The 15473-nt window shown below is 40.9% G+C and overlaps 1 protein-coding gene across 2 annotated transcripts; it reads right to left on the bottom strand.

The window, feature by feature from the left end:
* Nucleotides 1-527: 527 nt before the first annotated feature.
* Ccl20 (C-C motif chemokine ligand 20) lies at nucleotides 528-3114 on the bottom strand. 2 transcript variants are annotated; one of them, XM_087565003.1, is made up of 4 exons: nucleotides 2982-3114; nucleotides 1807-1921; nucleotides 1598-1675; nucleotides 528-1003 (listed from the first exon to the last, which is right to left on the bottom strand). In XM_087565003.1, exons 1-4 carry the CDS (start codon nucleotides 3052-3054, stop codon nucleotides 982-984), a joined length of 288 nt encoding a protein of 95 aa, XP_087421129.1. In that variant the 5' UTR covers nucleotides 3055-3114; the 3' UTR covers nucleotides 528-981. The 2 variants fall into 2 exon arrangements, with proteins under 2 accessions (XP_087421129.1, NP_062106.1); NM_019233.2 differs by having other exon boundaries at nucleotides 1807-1924; nucleotides 2982-3105.
* Between the last annotated feature and the right edge of the window lie 12359 nt (nucleotides 3115-15473).

The raw sequence follows: 15473 nt of genomic DNA, 5'->3' as shown, positions 1-15473 counted from the left end.
CAAAGTATTTTCTAAATCCTTGTTACCTTTCTGCAGTCACCAAGTATACGGTTCTACTTACTTATGCTAAAATGCTTATATCAATAAACACTGACTGTGGGTCTCAAACATAAGACCATTCTAATTGGGGAGGGGTGGCTCCCAATTCTAAAAGTGTACCCTTCCTGTTTTTTATGTTTTAAAGATGTATTTATACGAACACACTGTAGCTGTCTCAGACACACCAGAAGACGGCATCAGATCCCACCACAGATGGTTGTGAGATGCTATGTGGTTGATGGGAATTGAACTCAGGACCTTTGGAAGAGCAATCAGTGTTCTTAACCACTAAGCCACCTCTCCAGCCCCATGCCCTGCCTGTTGTAATCCATATGGATAAAGCCCAGGCCATGCGGGACAGAAGTAAAGGAGAAAGCCAGGCAGAATTAAATGAAGATAGATTTTTTTTCCGAAAATACTTATGTGTGTTATATGACTTAATATCTTCAGCATACATACCATAAGTAATAGATAACTCTATCAACAAGTGCCTTTCAGTTCTTTTATTTTCAATATATTCTTATAATTCCTTTCTGTTTTATAAGTAAATCGTATCAATTTAAGAAACAATTAAGCACACAGAAGAACATTAAATATTTTTACAATAGCTTATTGTTTCCAAGAAGGGCCATATAAACTTACTGCCTTAAACATAATATTGAACCTTCTACTAAGCGCCCCTCATAGATTGTGGGAAATTAACATTAAATAGCTAAACATAGAAAATTCGGATCTATAAATAACACAAAATACAACTTAACTCTAATATGAGCTTAAATATGACACACTATGATGCAATATGAATCAACTTCATCCATTGGACAAGACCACTGGGACACAAATCAGGTCTGTGCAGTGATGTGCAGGTGAAACCTCCAACCCCAGCTGTGATCATTTCCTCCTTGGGCTGTGTCCAATTCCATCCCAGAAAAGCATCCGTTTTTACATCTTCTTGGTTCTTAGGCTATAATAAAGGAGAAGTATAAACTGTGAGTGGATGACTGGATAGTAGGAATGGCTTTGGTACATCACATCTTCTTATGAGGAATTTGAATCTGAGAGAAGATAGCCTTGCCCAGCATAGCTAAGCTAGTTACTGACAGAAACGGGATGTGAACACTTATCTAGGGTCTTTAAGTATCAGATACCATCTGTTGATAAAATGTTACATTACTGATGGAAACCAGAATCCCTGGTCTCTTCTTAACTAAATTTATTTTTCAGGGTTTAGCAACCAACCAAGTGTCAGGAAGTCTATAAATGATATAACGAGGAAACATCTTTGCCACGAGAACCAAGTAGCTAGTGACTATCAGCTGCACAGGGAATTCTAATACATCTTGTGAGACCAGTCATTAAGTTAAAATAATGTCAAAAATGATGATGGAGTTGACATACAACTGCAAAATGTATCCTGTGCTTGCATGATCTAACTCAAATCCCCCTTCTAAAATTCGATGTCACTAGTCTGAAGAACGCCAACAGGCCCGTGGTCCATGCTCTGCTCCCTTATTCCCGTCATTTGGAGAAAGACTGCTTATCCTTCAGGGATCCATACCTGAGGAGGTGCAAAATCCTTTTCACCCAGATCTGCTTTGGGTCAGCGCACACGGATCTTTTCGACTTCAGGTGAAAGCTGAAAATCAAAAATTAAAATTTGTATTTGCATTCAGTCAGCCTTTGAGTGTGTTTGCTCTTCACCGAGTATGCGGTGAAAATTTGCATGTATTCCTGCAGGAGCTGAGTTAAAGTTGGTGAATAACTTACATGATAGCATTAATGTCACAAGCTTCGTCGGCCATCTGTGTTGTGAAACCCACAAAATTTCTCGCATGATGATACACGTTCTTTGTGTACGTGAGGCAGCAGTCAAAGTTGCTTGCTGCTAAAAGAAATATAAAATACAAAAGGTAGTAAGTCCACAGGAGTGGATTTCTGTGTCTTTGAAACCTAGTTAGGGTCTTTGAAGTCTACTTTAACATAGATCCCATTTGTCCTTTTTTTAATGGTGTGCTGGGATGTTTTGGTTCAACTAGCACAGTTTCCAAGCCCATGGCTTCTCTCCATCTTCAGTCAGAAATTCAAATACTTCATTGCAATTCACCATAGTCACTCAAGAATACTCATCCCTGCAACCGTCATTTAAAAAGAAAAGCTCTTTATAGAGAAATCTTTCATCTTCAGAGTATAGGGGGAAATCAAATTTCAATCTGTCCTCTGACTACTGGGTAGGGAGAAGTGAAATCCCAAAGAAAATATGATTTTTCTAGGAACTGTGAAAAAGATTAGAGAGGAAAATGTAGCCATGAGGAGTCATGCCCAAAGCTCTCTGAGACTGTTGCTATGGTGACGGAACTTAAATCCGGTCCATAAAGCTCACCACGTGTTCCCAGCTGTGCACCTGTTGCAGGTAACAGTATAATCAAGCCATACTTGGGTCCTCCTCAAAGTTAAAGTGTAACCTGCTGTAAAGTGCTGAATAAATGTTATCTCAAAGCTGGAGAACAATGTCCTTCAGACCTCATGGGGACACTAAGGTCAACTGTCACAGTCAGAACCTTGAAGGTAAGTTATAAACTTTACTAACATTACGTGGTTGGGAAGTTTAAAAAAAATAAAACTGAAAGAGAAATTTTCTACACATTTCTGAATGACCATGTATCTTGAAAATGTCACACTCTGGCACATCACTCCCAGAAATGGTACTTGGACCTTGTCCTGAAGTTCAAGTGTCTCTGAGAACCCATCCATCACTCTCCATTTCTGCTACGATTAGTGGCAGAGAAGATACCTGGTTGCTAGCATCCACTCTTTTGTCCTCTTATCTATGAGCCAACCAGTCCCTCTTACACACTCCTTAGCAGGTTGCTGTTCTCAGGGAACCCCTAGATAAGGTCCAGAGGACAGAAGTCTCCTGTAGCAGCAGAAAGAGTCACCCTTACCTTCTGACTGGCTGCAGAGGTAAGCCAGCAGTACCCCCGCCAAAGCCAGGAAGGGCAGATGCTTGCAGGCCATTCTCAGCTCCAGGAATTGATCTGCTCAGTGCTGGGTACCCAGTGCCCTGCTGAGTGCTCCTCGGGCTCCAGAGGCAGCCCTACTTATAGCAAAAGATTGGGAATGTACACAAGGAGGCGTGTTCTCACCCGGGGTTTTCCCCCATTGATTAATCTGCCTCATCCTGTCATCACAAAGAAAACCCACAGGGAAAACTTCCTGCCTTTCCCTACTGTGTGAAGGTCAGGTGGGGGTTGGGGAGGGCAGGGGAGGAGCCAATCCTATTAATTCCTCTGGATGTAGGCAGAAGAAATGCAGCTCAGACAAGTGGCCAAGAAATAATGGCACCTGTCCAGGTTTAACTTAACTTAATCTCTCTCTCTCTCTCTCTCTGTCAAAGAGAAGGGAACGGCCTCTGAATGGGACATTTCGTACTTGAGGTAACAGTTTCCTTCCCGACAGTCAGCCCTCCAGAGGAAAGATCAAGTGGGATGCCAGGCATGCTGCAACACACGGTTTTGATTATCTGGTTGGCGTTTAGCAGTCTCAAAAGATTCTGAATTTCTAGAACGACATCCAGAACAGGTAGAAAAAACAACATGACAGAGGTGTCCCAAACTATTATAGAAAATCAGAGCCTCAAGCGGCCACTTCTCCTTGATGTTATTACCAACTTCTCTAAGAATCATTCATGTTTATATGCCTCTCATCAATACTGCAGCCAAGAACATGTCCTCAGCCTGCCTTTTGTTCTTGTGTTGATGTATTTAATACAGAGCCTAAGGGGGCAAAGAGAGCAAACACTATCAGAAACGGCCAATCTGAGAAACAATCCAAAAGTGGTGGTGATGATAATAATGTATTGGAATCTCTAATGTGTGATAAGACACATACACCATATAGAGAGCTAGAGAAAATTGAGTGGTAAAAGAACCAAAAAAAAAAAAAAGAAAGAAAAGAAAAAGAAAGAAAGAAAGAAAGAAAGAGACAATGTTCCAGATAAGGAGGGATTCTCAGACTATTAAAGGATCTATCCATTCAGGAATATAGAATTATATATGTGAAGGTTATTAACATATACACACCAAGCAATTGCATTACTAAATACATGACAGCAAAACTGACAGAGCTGAAGAGAGGAAGAGAAACCATCAATAATGCAGATTGAAGACTACTACTCCACGCTTGTCCATCAGAAAAAGTAGGCCGAGGACCCACCCAAAAACCCAGAGACCGTAAGCAGCACTCCAAACCAACTAGCCAACAGACGTCTCTAGAACATTCTGCCCAGAAATAAGATAGGCATCCCTCTCCATGGTGGATGAAAGATTCTTTCAGAAGAATTATGTGATAGATCACTAAAATGTCCACATAAATTTCAAAATCGGTTCAATAATATAGTGTGGTTTTTTTAAAAAAAACATAATGAAATTAAGCCACCAATCAATAAAAGAAGGAGATTTGGGGATACACAAATGTGTGAAATGTAGGCTGATGTATTCCTAAGTAACCAACGTGTCAAAAAAAAAAAATCACTGAGAGTAAAGAAATACATTGAGATGAGTATTCCAAAACTTAGGAGAGGCTGCTGTTAGCATTCCTTCTAGACTGTGCCTCACAGTTACCTGGCAACAGCTAGCTATGCCTGACTCAAGATAAAAGGGTCTGCTTGCCCCCTCCTCACTCTCTTACCCTCTTACTCACTTCCCTCTCATTCCCCACCCCCTCTCTCCCCTTCTCCCTCTCTCTCCCTGTGTCTCTCTGTGTCTCTGTCTTTGTCTCTCTCTCTCTCTCTCTCTCTCTCTCTCTCTCTCTCTCTCCCACCCCAACCCCCAAGTGTGTGTGCACTCTTGTTCTCGCTCTTGTTCTCGCTCTTGCTCTTGTTCTCTCTCTGCCTCTACTCCCTTCCCAACTCCCCTTCCCATGCCCCATATAAACTCTACCCTATGCTATACTGTAGTGTAGCTGGTCCCTCAGGGGGAAGGGATGCCTCAGCATGGCCCCACAGAGGCACCCCCTGCCCCCACACCATACTAAGCCTCTACCAAACATATTCCTGGTCCTTTCTTTCTTTTTCATAAAACACAACAGCTGTAAGGACAGTGGGCGCAGGGGGCCCTCAGCTGTAACACCTACATTAAAACCAAGAAGAGTGCCAAGTCATAAAGTCACCTTCTGCTTCAAGACACTTGAGAAAGAAGAACAGACTGAACCCAAGACAATCTAAGGGAGGATAATGACTAGAGGGGCACCCCTGTGGCACAGGACAGCAAACAGGGGAGGAAACCGATGGAACCCAAACCTTATTCTTAGTCAGGGTTGACAACATCAGTGGGCTTTAATTATGATCACGAGAAAGACAGGAAGTAAAGTCCCCTCACCAATGAGAGCTCATCCCTACTGACTTAAAAGTCATTAGAATTATAAGGCGAAACTATAGACAACTGTATGTCAATCAAATCTATAACATGGGCGAAACTGATTTAGAACTACAATAGATTACTTGAACAGATTTAAACAGGGTATCATATTAGTAACTATAGTTTTCCTTCACAACAAAAATCCCACCATCAAATGGTTTCACTGGTAAGTTCTGTCAAACAAAGAAAACTTGCTGTCAATCTTCCACAGCATTCACAAAAAGTCAGGAGAGAAAAATCTCCAACTCATTCTGTGAGTACAGTGTTGGCTGACAATTATAAAATGAGAGCGAGACCTCATGAGCAAAGAAAACCACAGGCCAGTACCTCTTAGGAAAACAGACAGGAAAGGGGCTGGAATGGTGACTCAAAGATGTCCTTCTGCCTTGCCGAGGGCCCTAGCTCAGTTTCCAGCACCCAAGTTGGGTGGCTCACCTCTAATGCCATCCGTAAGGGAATATGACCCTTACTTCTGGTCTCAGGTACATACATATACATAATTAAGACTAAGATAAATCTTTTTTGAACATTTTACAAAAGTACATGAAAGTCTGAAACAACACACTAGCAAACTGAATCTAACCACTTATATAATAGGCTTATATATTACACGTAAATGGAATTTATTATACCAGTCAACTAGAACATTGGCCACACCAAAGGGTATGGAACTTAAGAATGTATACTGTAACACGCACACACACACACACACACACACACACACACACATACACACCAAAAAAAAATCCATGTAAGAAACTATTTGGAGGACTCTGATGCTTACTCATGATAAAAATAAGCAACAATCTTGGAGCCATAGAGAAATTCCTTGATCTGATAAGATTGATCTGTGAAAACCCCATAGTTAATGTCACGCTTATGGTTGAAAGGCTTAGTGCCTGATCCTGAGGGCATGAAGGAGACAAGGATGTCTGCTGTCACGAGTACCATTAAGCCCTGAACCAGAAATGCAAACAAAAGTAATTCAGCATGAAGCCGGGAAGGAGTGGGGCACCCAGATGATAAAGGAGGCAGGAATTTGTATTAATGTGCAGATAACATAAGCTTCTGCATGCAAAATTATTTTTAAAATTCTCTAGTATGATTGAAACTGATAAGCAAGTTGGTTGAGGTCCAAGAGTCAGGCTCACTATACAAAAGCAACTGCATGTCTGTAAACTATCAGTGCGTCTTCTGAAAATGCAACTAAGAAAATGACTCTGTCAAAAAGAATAAACTACGAGCTGCCTGTGGTGGCATGCCTGTAATATCAACCCTCAGAAATGATAAAAGAATAAAATGTCATAAACTTGAGAATGGAATGGGCCAGCAAGATGGCTTATCAGAAACAGGTATTTTCCTCGGAAGTAGACCTTCTGTGTTTGATCCCCAGAACCCACAGTGTCCTCTCATCTCTAACATAGTTAGCATATGCACACACACACACACACACACACACACACACACACACACACACACACACACACAGAGGCACATGCATAATAAAGAATATTTTAATTTGACAGAAGTAAAAGAAATACTGAAAACTTTAAAAAAAATCATTAAACAATTGAGAACAGCTACATAGACAGAAACATACCCCATTTCCACAAAATAGACTTGATATTATTAAAGTGGCCGTATTCACTAAATTTGTCTGCAGATTCAACAGAATTCTCATTTAAAATCAAGCTAGCTTCACAGAAATTAAAAGAAAGGATTTGAAATAATTCAGAATGTAAAGGCATTCTGACTAGCCCACGTGATCTTGAAAAGGACAAAAGCAAATGGGACCAGTCACATTTCTGATACGAACTCTTACTACAAAGCCACACACACAGTAGCTAGGAAGTGGGCTGATACACAGACAATTGTGACCAGTGACAAAGAACCGGAACACTGGTGGAGCCCCTACCTTTGAAGAACCGATTTTGGCTTTCTGTGGTAACTGTGACAAGGGAGGTTAGCAAAAGTCTTCCCAGTAAATTATAATAGATGTTCACGAGGAAAACTGATGTTAGACTCACAACATCTGCAAAACAGATGTTTTAAACTGTAAAACACCTAGAGGTAAACACAGAATTCCTGACCATGGACTAGGCGATGGCTTTTTATATCCGACATCAAAAGTTCAAGTAATGGGGAAAAAGAGAGAGAAATAAAGTTAATTATGTAAAAGCCAGATAGAGGGAGGAAGGGGGATGGAGGTCGCAGGGAGTGAATACAGGCAAAGTGTTATGGTACACGTGCAGAAAATGTTACAACAAAACCCATTATTCTGTCCCTAAAGGGCTTTCTATGTTTTTACAGAAAACTAAAACCTTTCCCATTTCAAGGGATAATACTAAAAAAAAAAAAAAAAAAAAAAAAGTACATGTAAAGAGACAGCCATCAAAGGGAAGAAAATATTTGCAAATTAAAGAGGTGGTAAGGAACTTCATTTGTATCCAGAATATATGGAGAACTTTAGCAATTAAATAATAAATAATCCAATGCTTAAAATTAACACCCCCCCCAAAAAAAGTGGAGCAATGAAATGATTCAGAGAATCAGGGCACTTGCTGCCTATCTACCTGAGTGTGATCCTGAGAATTTACGTTGTGGAAGTGCACACACCCAGAGATACATCAAAATCAATACATTAAAATTTTAATTAATTTTTAGCAAAAATGCATGAGCAGCCATTTCTGCAAAGGAGCCATATATAAGCCCAGTGAGCACATGGGAAGACTCAAGACACCCAGCATTCTGAGTCACTCAGGAAATGCAAATCAAAACCGCTGTGACATATGGCATCACACCCACCAGGATGGCCACAGTCAATAGTCACATAGGAAGAGCTGCCAATGGGGTAGAGAAATGGGAGCCTCATACATTGGCACTGGGAGTGGGAAAGGGAGCAGAGATTTTGGCGACCGTTTGCCAGTTCCTCAAGTATCTAATCACAGTTTACCCAGCTATCCCATCCCTAGATATACACCCAAGAGAGCAAAACTACATATCCACACAAAAACTGCATGGGTGGCTGTCTTCACAACAGCTAGCAAATAGGAATGGCTGATAGATAGATGACTGCAGTGAAATATTGCCCAGTCACCAAAATTAAAGGGGCAATAAAAACAACAAAATGCACAAAGACCCTTGGAAAACACTGTCCTAATTGGGAAAGGCCATATACTAATGACTGCCCACATTCAGTTCCTTCTCTGGGAACTGTTCAGAACTCTGGGTGACTCAGAATGCCTATGTGATCTTTAGTTCTTCCATCCCTCAAAACAGATCCTGAAAATGGTCGTACAGCCTGGACAATGTACTAGAACACTGAATCGGCAGCTTAGCTGGTGTTTTTATGGTGTGTCAATTACACCTCAATAAAGAGGATAACAACACAGGAGTGCCCTGTCTGCTTGTGTCTGATGCCTGCCCCAACTGACAGAAGTCTTTCTTCTTTATCACTACTCTCGGAGCCTTGCAGTCTGTGGTCATCTTCCCTGACCCCTCCACCCCGGCCACGCCCCCTGCTTGCCTCTTTCCCTATCTCACGTCTGAACAGGCACAATGGTCTTTTTAAGTTTGGTATTGGCATAAATAGAGAAAACATAATATCTCTCATTCTAAATTAACCTATTTCACTAAACGTGAAGATTTCCAGTTGTATGCATCCTGTGAATATCACGATTTCATTTTCATTTATGGCTGCGTAAAATGTATATCACACACTCACACACTCACACACACAGGTTAACATTCTCTTTACCCATTCATATTTTATGGGCATTCAGGCAGCTCCCATTTCTTGGCCATCATGAATAGCACATCATTGAACATGATTGTGTACACACACACACACACACACACACACACACACACATACACACACACATACACACACACACACATACACACACACACACATCTTTGAGGTAGTATTTTGAGCCCTTTCTATAAAACCAAGAGTGTATAACATTGGCCATGTAGTAGTTCTGCTTTTGGTTTTCTCAGAAATTTTCAAATTAATTTCCTCACGGTTACACAAGTTTGCATTCTCACCAGTGAACAAGAGTGTTTCTCTCATTTTCTTTCCACCTTTAGTTGGAAGTACTTGGAACAACACTGTGTATTTTTTCTTTTTATCAGCCATGATGACTGGGGTGAGATAGAATCTCAAAGTAGTTTTGGTTTGCATTTTCCTGATCACTAAAGATATTGAACTTTTTTTCTCTTTTTAATGTTTATTGACCATTTGTTTTCCTTTTTTTTAAAATAACTATTAATGTTTTCCCTTCAACAAAAAGCTATCATGGGGACTTTTTTCTGTGGTCAGTTGAATGTTTGTCAGAGGTGGGGCAAGTCTCTGGAATTTGTTCTTTTCAAATAACTTAGTCACAAATGTCACAAGTCCTAATTCCTACATATAGTAGACTTCCAGGGTCTTGCTTTCCACACCTTCCCCCAAAAAACATGAAGTGTATCTTTTTCTGTGGAAGGAGCTTACTGGTATGTATAGACAGACAGCTGAAACCTGATGTCTGCATTCGGTATAAGCACTTTTAAAAGCAGTACATCACACATGTGTTACTTAAAACGTTGATAGAATTGTTAGCAAAATGATCATCCAGACATTGCATGACTCCCTTCGGTTTCTAGGATATGTGAATACAAACTTGGATCGCTAATCAAACCATGTGCCCACCCAATGCTTTCCCTCTCTGGTGAATTTCCATGACACTGTTTAGGAAGGAGGAAATTCCTTTCAAAGTTGCATGGATCGTCCTTCTGTCAGGTGCACGATGATTTAATAGAGAATGTACTATGGACTCAAGGAGGTGTGATGTAAAATTCCTACTAAGGGGAGCTCTAAGGGACCTTTGAATGAAAACAGAGCACTATAGAGACTGGAAAAATACTGCATCTGAGAGAGATCAAGAGCCATGGAAGAACCAAGGTGAAGTCTCTGTCTAGAGCTGTGTAGAAGGTGTATCTGAACCTCTAACTTGAAGGGAAGCTGGAAATGTCCCTTCACAGTGTTGCATTCAAATGCTCTTATCCTTCCTTCTGGATCACCACGACACTGTGAACTGTAAGTTTCTAGCTTTTCAAAGAAAAGGTTCAACATGTGCACTGGGGGGAAACGTCCCATCTTAGGGATGCTGATCTTCCTGACTACGTGACTTTGAAAGAAAGTAAGAAACTAACTTCTCATAAATGGGGATAATGAAACAGTTCACAGCACACAGTAGGATTTCAGCAAGTAATCTCCCCTTCCTCCCTCTCCAGTTTTCCTTTCTAGTCTCAGAATTAACTCATTCCATATGTCTCCTCTTCACTCTATGTAACAATAGAGTCAGGCACCATAATCAATGCTTATATGATGGCGTGCCCACAATATTATATGGAGTCAGCAGAAATTTATTGTCTAGTAATGATATGGCTATCATAACATCCTATCTAAACTCATACGTTTGTAATGATGCTGATATAGAAAACTCTGCTATTATTCTATTAGTGTATATGATACCATATTCAGTTGTGTGCAGTGCAGGAGACTTGATAATTAGGACAATGCTACTGATTTATATACTTACCATACTCTAATTTTCATTATTATATTAAAGTGTACCTCATACTTAGAAATGGGGAGAGAGAGAGAGAGAGAGAGAGAGAGAGAGAGAGAGAGAGAGAGAGCTTTCCAATAGGCCAGGGTGTAAAGGCAGAATACAATGGCACCTGGTCCAGCATAGGTCCAGCTACGACATAGAAACAAAATGTACCCCCTCCATGTGGTGGCTTGGATAAGAATGGCCTCTCATAGATTCCTATATTTACAGGTTTAGAAAGTGGTACTATTTGAAAGGATTAGAAGGTGTGTCCTTGTTGGAGAAAGTGTATCACTGGGGATGAGCTTTGAGGTTTCAAAAGCCCAAGCCAAGTCCAGTGTCTGTCTGTCTGTCTGTCTGTCTGTCTGTCTGTGTCTCTCTCTCTCTGTCTCCCTCCCTCCTTCCCTCCCTCCCTCCCTCTTTCCCTCCTTCCTCAATGCCTGTTAATCTCATGTAGGACTCTCAGCTCCATATTTGGTACATATATGCCTGTGTGCCACCATGCTTCCTGCCAAGCTGGTAATGGACTAAACCTCTGAAACTACAGCAAGCTCCAGTTAAATGATGCTTTGTAAGAGTTGCCATGGTCATGGTGTCTCTGCATAGCAATAGATCACAGACTAAGTTAACCCTTAAAGTCATGTGTTCAGACACTTGGACTCCAACTGAACTCTGTCTTGGGAAGCTATAGAATTTTGAGACTGTGATCCAACCAAGTAAATTGGGTTTCTGGGAATGGGCCTTGGAGACAGTATCTACTTCTGGTTTTACCCTGAGCTTTCTGTTTCTCAGTCTGCTGAGATGTGAACAAGCCATGCCTCAAGTCGCTGCCAGAGCCGAGCCACTCAGCTCTCATGCCTTCCATGTCATAATGCACTATGTCCCCTAAAACTGTGTTTCCAAGTAAACTCTCCTCCCTTAAGTTGTCTCTGTCAAGAGCTTGGTCCCACCAACAAGGAAAATAACCAATACAGTAGGTGTTCCAGATAAACCTGGTCCCATTGTGTGAGACCAGCTCCCAGGTGTTGGGACACCAAAGGCAAGAGGCAAACAGAGGGCAATCCTACAGAGGGCAACCTATTGGCTACTTGCTAATGAATCATGCATGATTCTTGGGATAGAGCAAGTCCAAGCAGGTCTCCATAATGTAAGTCATAATATGAGGACTTTGAAAGCACTCAAAAAAAGTGACCTCCTTTAATGGAGTACACCTGATTCGCCCAGACTAGTATCAAAGAGTCAGACATATGCCTGGTGCCAGGGTCCAGTTGTAAAGCTCTGCAAACTACTGTTATAGACCTTGTCTATTTATAGCATGCTGGGTAAGTATTTGGGGAATACCAATCAGGTTTACTCTAAGGGAGTGGTAGGGATTAGGGTTCAAGCTGGCTACAACCCCAGAAGGGGAACTCAGTAGAGCAGTGTGCATGTTTTTGTCTTACCTTTCGGCAACTAAGCTTAGAAATGGAATTATAATAATCTCAAAGGGAAAATAATGCTATCAAGAAGGAAAATGTTTCTGCATAGTCTTCTAGCCTCATGGCACCTTTGTTTCTTAAGCAATGTTTCCTTACCAAAGTCTAAAGGTTTTTAAAATGTAAAACTTTATAAAATAAAAATGTCACAGTGGCTAAAGCTAATATATTTCTGGAAAAAAGTTTTAGCAACTAGTTTACAGCACTTATAAACTCTGCACAGGTGAACAGTAGTGTCCCAGACCTCCACGCTCATTCCCCAGTCACCCATTCAGTGGCAAAGCAAATGCTAGCCAGGCAAGCTCCACTCATTCATAGCACCCACCTCATATAAGTTTATCATTTCTTAATTTTTACAGCATCTTTTTTTATGGTACCTGTCCTACATCTAAGAACACAAATACACTTGTCCACAGTAGTCCATAATGTCACATGCTGTATAGGTTTACAACCTAAGAGCAAGAGACTGTACTTTGAGCCAAAACAGAATCAACTATACACATCTAAATTTTGTGTAAGGACTCTCTGTGTACACAACAGGATCTCCTGACCATGAACCTCGTTCTGCTGTTTAGAAACACATGACTGCATTTAGATTCGTTCATCTTCATAATCTGCCTTTAGTTTCAAGGGGTGTACCACAAAAATAATTCTCAGTATCTGTTCTGTCTACCTGGAGACAAATATGATAATAACATATACCATGGCATTGCCCCCAGGGCCCTAAAACTTTGTACAGATACACAATGGAAGCTATGGTTTTTCTATTTCCCTTTAAAGCTGTGAGAGCACTCAGTGTCGGTTTGGGGGAACTACCGCTTACTTATTCACTGTGGGAGTTAAGTGCTTTGCAGTTTTTGCTCTTACAATTTCTTTTTCAGGTGAGCATGGACTGCATGGAACTGTGTGTGCTTCTTCCATTATTCATACAATCGGACACGTGTATGTTCTCTGTCATTCGTGTCAAATGAATAATTTCCCAGTTTCCCTGGCTCAGCATCTCAAACATAAGTTCTTTGACTCTCACTGTTATTTATTTATAATATCTCACAAAATCCAGATGTCTGCTATCAGTGCCATCCAGATCATGTATGACCTTATGAGTATCTCTCTATCTCCTTTCTATGTCTCTCTCTCCCTCTCTCTCTCTCTCTCTCTCTCTCTCTCTCTCTCTCTCTCTCTCTCTCTCTCTAAATGTAGTTAAAGATACATCATGACAAGAACAAGAGTGTGTTTCACATGCAACTTTATTTCTTTTTAAAATTTGTTTTTCTTTCCTTCTTTCCTTCCTTCCTTCCTTCTTTCTTTCTTTCATTTTTTTTCTTTCTTTCTTTCTTTTGTGGTACTGGGGATTGAACCATGGCCTTGTGCATGCTAGGCAAACATTCTATCACCAAGGTATACTCTCTACCCCCAGGGTTATTAGAAGCAGTTCATTAAAGTTACAAAAAAGAAGACCAGTCCCACAACAAAGGAATCACTGATGTCATTGTACACTAGAGGGATGAGACCAGGTGCCTGTGACTCCTGAGAAAGTCACCAGAGAGAGTAGGCCCACCCTCTTCCCATTCCTCAGCCTTAGCCTATCTTTTCCCAAATGCTTCTTCAGAGTCTCAGCTTGTTGGCTTTTGACAAAATGATAATTTTATGGTCTTGCAGAGGAAGCCTTGACATATGTGTCATCTATATGAGTCTGAAAACACTTTTGGTGACTTCTTCTTGTGTGACATTGATGGAGACTTTTCTGCTGTGAGCCACTATAGAAACCAAGGAGATGGGGGGATCCAGGAAAGCAGAGAGCTTCCCAGTTAGGATGGAGAATATACAGAAGAATGACCTGGATTTTCTTTCCTCTTTTTATAGAGACACTCATCCTGAGCTAGATGACCTCTCAATAAGGTCAGAAATGTAGACAGGGAGAGCATAACCATCTATCTGTTATAGACTCGGATCCAAGCACTTTATCAGTTTATTTAGTGATCCTAAAGACTCCATGTTGAGACGATTGCACTGGTGAGCATTGGATTGCTTGTTTGTGCTCTTTGGTTTCATTAACACTACCCAGGAATTCATGGTAGAGCTGGTCTTCTCTACTATGTGACCTGCTACTGATGTGTATCTTTGAATGACATATTTCTTAGTTCTAAAAGCCAGCAGGGGCTCCACTGATGAAGTACTGGCCATCTAAGCATTAGAATATGAGTACATATGGCCAGCAACCAAATAAAAAGTCAGCTTGCGTGGTACACGTATGCAACTCCGGTTCTGAGGAAGGAGTGAGAAAGGGGATCCCTGGGACTTGTTAGCCAGGCAGTCCAGCCAATTGGTGAGCTCCAGGTCCAGGGAAAGACCCTCGCTAAAAAAGTAAGGTGAAGAGCCACTGAGGAAGCCACTGAAACTGACCTCTGGCTTCTTCATACATGCACACACACAGGGACATCTACGTCCCAAAGCGCAGAAATCGACTGGCACATGTGTCTATTAAGGGCTATTGTATGACCTCATCACATTTCCTTAGTGAGATAATATGCAAGCTACTCCTTGAAAGGAGCTCATGAAAAATTGCAAAAATATTGTTTATTTTCATATTTTCTTCAAGGTGTTTTTTAATAGCTTTCTCTTTTATAGCAACGGCACTAGTTTTAGTCACTTGCAACTCTTATAATGAGGACACTTGGATTTTTCCTGAGAATAGTATGAGTATCCCTCCCCAAGGCTATGTGATCTTGCAGCATCATGGGTTTATGGGCCAAATCTTTTCTTTCAAAATAAATGAATCATTAGGAAATAGCCCATGGATATGCAATATTTTCTGGAGAAGACAGTTTTTCAGTTTTTTTTTTTTTAATTTTTATTTTTAAGCCAAAGCGCTGAATATCCTTCTGGGTTTTTTGGTGGATTCATCTGGCCTGAGCACACGGGGTGTTTCTTTTATTCACAATAGCCAC

The sequence above is a fragment of the Rattus norvegicus genome, chromosome 9 (assembly GCF_021556685.1).
Source record: "Rattus norvegicus strain SHRSP/BbbUtx chromosome 9, alternate assembly SHRSP_T2T, whole genome shotgun sequence".
NCBI classification, from domain to species: Eukaryota; Metazoa; Chordata; class Mammalia; order Rodentia; family Muridae; genus Rattus; species Rattus norvegicus.
The sequence above is the reverse complement of the archived record's forward strand: the minus strand, read 5'-3'. Positions and strand labels throughout refer to the sequence as shown.